Genomic DNA, 6,600 nt, shown 5'->3' on the forward strand with positions numbered 1-6,600 from the left:
AGAGTTAAGGCTGGATCAGGTGGCCCTCAATCCTTCCTTGGCATCATGGGCTGTCCTGTCCCCTCCCTGATGGACAGTTGTTCAAGTTCAAGTTCAAGTTCAAGTTCAACTTTATTGTCACTTCAACCATATACAGTTTAAAAATACACAGTGAGGCGAAACAACGTTCCTCCAGGAACCAAGGTGCTACAAGACAAGTTAGTGCAAAAAAAATAATAATATATAATATATCTAGTAATAATATTGTGCAAAAGAGCATTTACAGGTTGGTGTGTGCGATGGTTTGGTGGTGTAGGTCAGTGTGTTTGCGCTTTGTGTTGGTTAGTCAGTCCAGTCTCAATGTTTTGAGGTATTTGAGTTAAGCTGAGTGATAATGTTGGTGTATGTGTGTGTGTGCGTGTTTATCAGTCAGTCCCTTTTTGCTGAGGAGACGGATGGCTTGTGGAAAAAAGCTGTTGCACAGTCTGGATGTGCGTGCCCGAATGCTTCGGTACCTTTTTCCAGATGGCAGGAGTGTAAAGAGTGTGTGAGAGGGGTGTGTCCGATCACAATGCTGGTGGCTTTGCGAATGCAGCGTGTGGTGTAGATGTCCTCAATAGAGGGTAGAGAGACCCCGATGATCTTCTCTGCTGTTCCCAATATCCGCTGTAGGGTCTTGCGGTCTGATATGGCACAGCTCCCAAACCAGACAGTGATGCAGCCGCTCAGGATGCTCTCAATAGTTCCTCTATAGAAGGTGGTCAGGATCGGTGGTGGAAGCCGGGCCTTTCTCAGTCTTCTCAGAAAGAAGAGACGCTGTTGGGCTTTCTTGTGCAGGGAGCTGGTGTTGAGGGACCAGCCGAGGTCCTTCTCCAGGTGTACGCCCAGGAATTTGGTGCTGTCAACGATCTCCACAGAGGAGCCGTTGATGCTCAGCGGTGAGTGGTCGCCTCGTGTCCTCCTAAAGTCAACAACCATCTCTTTTGTCTTGTCAACATTCAGAGACAGGTTGTTGTCCTTACACCAGTCCGTTAGTCTCTGCACTTCCTCTCTGTACGCTGACTCGTCGTTCTTGCTAATGAGACCCACCACGGTCGTGTCATCAGCGAATTTAATGATGTGATTTGAACTGTGTGTTGCTACACAGTCATGAGTCAGCAGTGTGAACAGCAGAGGACTGAGCACACAGCCTTGTGGGGCCCCAGTGCTCAGTGTGGTGGTGCTGGAGGTGCAGTTCCCGATCCGTACTGACTGAGGCCTTCCGGTCAGAAAGTCCAGGATCCAGTTGCAGAGGGAGGTGTTCAGGCCTAACAGGCTCAGCTTTCCGATCAGTTGTTGGGGGATGATCGTGTTAAATGCTGACCTGAAATCTATGTACAGCATTCGGACGTGTGAGTCCTTCTTGTCCAAGTGTGTCAGGGCAAGATGGAGTGCAGTGGAGATGGCGTCGTCCGTTGAGCGGTTATGGCGGTATGCAAATTGCATTGGGTCCAGTGAGGGGGGCAGCAGGGTCTTGATGTGTCTCATGACGAGCCGTTCGAAGCACTTCATGATGGTGGGTGTAAGTGCGATAGGGCGGTAGTCATTGAGACAGGACACAGAAGACTTCTTGGGCACGGGGACGATGGTGGTGGCCTTGAAGCACGTGGGGACAACGGCACTGCTCAGAGAGATGTTGAAGATGTCGGTGAGAACATTTGCCAGCTGATCAGCACATTCTCTGAGCTCTCTGCCTGGGATGTTGTCTGGTCCAGCAGCTTTACGTATTAATCCTGCTGCCTCACCAGAGCAACAAACACTATCAAGGACAGCTCCCACCCTGGTGTTGACCTGTTCAACCTGCTTCACCCAATCCAAGGACCTCCCTCTATACACACACTAAACTACCATAACTACTGTGCAATACTTAATTAATGGTAAATATATAACACTTTTTTCCCGATGTTTGAATATTTGTTATTTTTGAATACTGTTCATCTGTATATAGTGCTGCATAACTATGGACTTCACTCTTCTTTCTTTCTAACATGTCTGCGGTACGGGTATACCACGTTTACAGGTACGGGTATACCATTGTATATGTTTATAGTGACAATAAAAAGCATTCTATTCTATTCTATTTACTCTGCAATAGGTCAAGGCTGCTGGGGGATTTCCATGACGCATTGTTTCTTTACTCACCTTTTTCACTCGCTGCGTGTTTTTACGCCTCTCTTTACGCATTTAATCATTGGTTATTCACCTCTGCCTCTCTTTCACCGTATCTTTGTCCTGTTTTCATCCACTCACCCCCAACGGCAGTAAGTGGCATTTTTGCTGGTCTAGTTCATAAGATCTGCTGCAGACCTCGGAGAAAATAATAATCATCGCTTATAAGAACTCACAAATGTCACCGAGTTCCTTAAGGGAAATTGCCAGAATTCTCGGAATGGACGTGAAAGTACAAAGAAATGGGGGGGAGGAAAATATAAATATATATATATATATATATTTGTTTTTTTGTGTTATCGTGGCTGCTACGTTTGCATGTCCAATGTCTTGTTTTGCGTGTGTGTGTGTGTGTGTGTGTGTGTGTGTGTGTGTGTGTGTGTGTGTGTGTGTGTGTGTGTGTGTGTGTGTGTGTGTGTGTGTGTAATGTCTTACTCATATTGTTAAATAACGAACAGGATTCACAAGGTTATATATAAATTAAAGACATTACCCGTTCTTTATCTTTATGACTTGTAGGCTATCTTTATGATATTGTACCTACAATTTAATCAATCCAGCCCTTTAGGCCAGTTAAAATATCTTTTTAACTCTTGAGCATATATAAAAGTTGCTGTGTTAAAAACTGATGCAGCCAGAATGTTGTTTGTAGCTCAAGATGAATTGATACCATTCGTGAGTGAGGCATTAGACACTTTTCATATATTATAATTCAACAAACAAGTATTTTACAGGTACGGGCAATCGCTTTTTGGGAACATCCGAAATTACTGTTTGGCAGATGATCATATTTTGGCACACCAGAAGATATAAAACACAGACAGAACCACAAGATAATTAACACATAAAGAGCAAATGTCTTAAACGATGTCGGCATTTGGGTAAATGTAAATTACGGCTTTTTAACAGTTCTGTTCCAGCTTTCGAACATCCCCCAGCTGACCTGTTATGCCGGAAGGTGAAGATAGCATCGGCTGTGGCAGTCCCCTGCCACACCGTCAACTCTGTGCATGCAAGACTCCGCCCAAAATCTCCGCTTTTTACACGCCCGGGGACTAAAGAAAATAATTATCCGAGCAGCAGCATTTGACAGAGGAAGCGGAGAAGGAGAGGAGAGCTCCCCTGGGATACTCAAAGGACTGTGGACACGCTCTGTTCTGCGATGCTACGGTAGATTCTACAGCCCAGAATACTGGATAAACTTTAATTCCAACTGGGTACTGGGTAGCAGACCTTTGTGGTAAAACCACACACACACACACACACACACACACACACACACACACACACACACACACACACACACACACACACACACAGTGAGAGACAAACAAGGGAAACAGAAGGAGTATGCAAGATTTTTTAAGCTAAAATTCTGTGCTGATGAAATGACCCTTACAAAAAGTATCACTGGTTAATGTTTGCCGTTTCGGTTTAGTTTCTCCACCATATACAAAATTGTATCATGTGATTTAAAATGTTTAAGAAGGTGGTTCACAACCAGTGGCATGCCAGGTTTTCCAGCAAAGACAGGATTTGCAAACAAATTGGTATTTTATAAAAAATAATTAATATTATTTGTGTATTTTTTATGCAGCAAAAGAGACACGGCTTAAGACAAGATTGAAGAGAGAAGAATTCGCACAAAGCACCACTGACTGGACAGCAGCTCACAGCCATAATGTTGCGCTACAGAGTGAACCACAACACCATGAAGTTCCAAGTGATCCTATGTGGGGCAGCATTGTTGCTGGTCAGCGGCTGGTACATGCAGCTCAGCCTCTATGACCCACAACCCTCCAATGACAAAGTCCACGTTCTATTGTTGTCATCATGGAGATCAGGCTCATCCTTCCTGGGCCAGGTATTCAGTCAGCACCCGTCTGTCTTCTATCTTATGGAGCCTGGCTGGCATGTGTGGACCCAGCTGAGGCAAAATGGTGCACGGGCACTTCGAATGGCCTTGAGGGATCTCTTACGGAGCCTGTTCCAGTGTGACTTCTCAGTGATGGAGTCCTACCTTCCAGAGAACCAGAAAGAGTTGTTTATGTGGAGTCACAGTCGAGCTCTGTGCTCACCCCCGGTCTGTCCTCTCATGCCACGTAATCAGCTCAGCAACAAGACACACTGCCAACAGAATTGTAAACCTCGGGACCTGAAGATTGTAGAGCAGGTGTGTGGCTTTTACTCTCATGTGGTGTACAAGGAAGTGCGCATCTTTGAGCTAGAATCCCTCTACCCACTATTGCTGGACCCAAACTTAAATCTCCGCATCATCCACCTGGTCCGAGACCCACGGGGAGTGATGCGGTCTAAGGAAAAGGTAGCTGAATACTTAGCGAGTGATAACGCGATCGTCTTGGAGCAGAAACCCATCAATGAAGCAGAGGTACAGTATCAGGTCATGCAGGAGATCTGTCGAAGCCACTTGCGTATCAATAAGAGGGCGGTCCTGAAGCCTCCTCCGTTTCTAAAAGGCCGCTACAAACTGGTTCGCTACGAGGATGTGACGCGCAACCCAGTCAAGGAGATCAAATCCTTGTATCAGTTTGTAGGTCTGGAGATGACCACACAGCTGGCCACATGGATCTACCAGGTGACCCACGGAAAAGGCAAAGGCTCCATTAAAGAGGCTTTTGACATCACATCGCGAAGCGCCACTGACATCTCTCAGGCTTGGCGCACCATGCTGCCACACAACACGGTCAAACGAGTACAGGAAGTGTGTGAAGAGGCCATGTCTTATCTCGGGTACACGATGGTAAACAGTGAAATAGAGCAGAAGAATCTCTACGTAGATCTGCTGGTACCACAAGAACAGCTCAGCTGGTCACCTGATAAAACACAGCACATGGACAACAGTTACAACAAGAATGACAAAGACTTTCTGACAGATGGACCGCACAAAAAACTACATTAGGGTACGACTATTAAAAACAGAGAACACTGTCATAATGTCCATTTTTAAAGCACGGACACTGTAAGAAGACTGAAATGTGAAAAGGCAGCACAGTATTCTGTTAATGTACATTTAGTGTTTGCGTGCCACGATCACATGACTTTTCCTGAAGTGTCTCTATAAGTAGACAAAACTTATAGTTATTTATTTATTCATTGCTGCAAAAAGAGATTGTAAAGTACACCAACCAACCTGCCATAAATGTTGCTCATCTGATATCAGTCTGAAAACAAATGAGTCAAGTTCACAGTTATACATCTTTTAATACAGCAACCAACTCTGAGAAATTAATGAAAATCAAATATCTCTTGCTGTCTGCACAGACAGAATAACATCACATATAAACATCATAGAACATTTAATCTGTGATGGTACATTTAGGCTTGACGTTGAAATGACTTGAATGAGTAGCAAATGTTAAATCATGTTGATTTATCTCTTCAGAGTAAGAGAAAGTGGGTAAATTAACTACTATTAATTGTGTTTAGGGTGATATCTGGGAAAATGTTGATAGTGATTTTTTTGAGCACATGAAAAATTGCCAAACACTTACACTAAAGATGGACTTCAGTCACAACTTTGTGAGAGTTTTGGTTTTCCTAAATGACTGAGTGTTCTGAATAAAACAATATCTTCACTTGTACATTTTTGGAAATTTGCTATATTTTGCAATATTTTACATGATAAGCACTCAAATTTGAGGTTTATTCAATCAATGGAAACTTTAAATGGCTTATTCTACTCATTAAAACACTGGTTTTGAATCTCTTTTGCACTGGTTTGGGTCTCTTTTGTATCAGCAGAGTTGAGGTTTTAAATACACACACATAAGATCACAGCACTCTCCATTTCAGAGAGACTTAAATGGACAGGTAGTTCATGAAGCTCACAGTACACTGAAAAAAAGGCCATGTTGGATTGCCTTGATTCAATAGTGGACATTGGTTGCACACAAATGTTTTGCTTTGGCAGAAACTTAAACAACTGAGTTAAATCAACACAACTTTTTCATATTCAATAAACCTGTGCATTTTGTGTTCATAAAACGCGATTGAAACATGTTTAGATGAAGTAAGTTGAGCTCTTGGAATATTTTAATCCTTCACAATTTTGTCATTTTATTTCAACAGTATTCAATAACTTTTACCCCAATACTACTTGGTCACTTAAATACTACATGTTGTCTTCATATTACATAATGTTCAACAAAGTGTAGATCCTGGTTACCATAAAAATTGAATGGGTCTTCAACAATCCTTCTATTTTTATCCTGGTTGCAGGGGGGCTGGGAAATAACCCTGAAGCAATAGGTTACAAGGCAGGGTACACCCTGGATAGCTCACCAGTCTATCACATAGAAACAAACAACCATTTGCACTTACATTCACAGGTAATTTAGAATCACCAGTTAACCCTAATAACTGCATGACTTTTAATTGTGGGAGGAAACCAGA

The 6,600-nt window shown here is 43.2% G+C and overlaps 1 protein-coding gene across 2 annotated transcripts; it reads left to right on the top strand.

Annotated features, from left to right (window-relative positions):
- Window positions 1–3,238: 3,238 nt before the first annotated feature.
- On the top strand, window positions 3,239–5,914 carry LOC113027228 (carbohydrate sulfotransferase 6-like). Of its 2 annotated transcripts, none has more exons than XM_026176849.2 (2): window positions 3,239–3,427; window positions 3,785–5,914. In XM_026176849.2, the coding sequence occupies exon 2, from the start codon at window positions 3,869–3,871 to the stop codon at window positions 5,105–5,107; it is 1,239 nt and encodes a 412-aa protein (XP_026032634.1). In that variant the 5' UTR covers window positions 3,239–3,427; window positions 3,785–3,868; the 3' UTR covers window positions 5,108–5,914. The 2 variants fall into 2 exon arrangements, with proteins under 2 accessions (XP_026032634.1, XP_080160200.1); XM_080304074.1 differs by having other exon boundaries at window positions 3,245–3,357.
- Window positions 5,915–6,600: the final 686 nt, after the last annotated feature.

This window comes from Astatotilapia calliptera, chromosome 7 (genome assembly GCF_964374335.1).
Source record: "Astatotilapia calliptera chromosome 7, fAstCal68.1, whole genome shotgun sequence".
Classification (NCBI taxonomy): Eukaryota; Metazoa; Chordata; class Actinopteri; order Cichliformes; family Cichlidae; genus Astatotilapia; species Astatotilapia calliptera.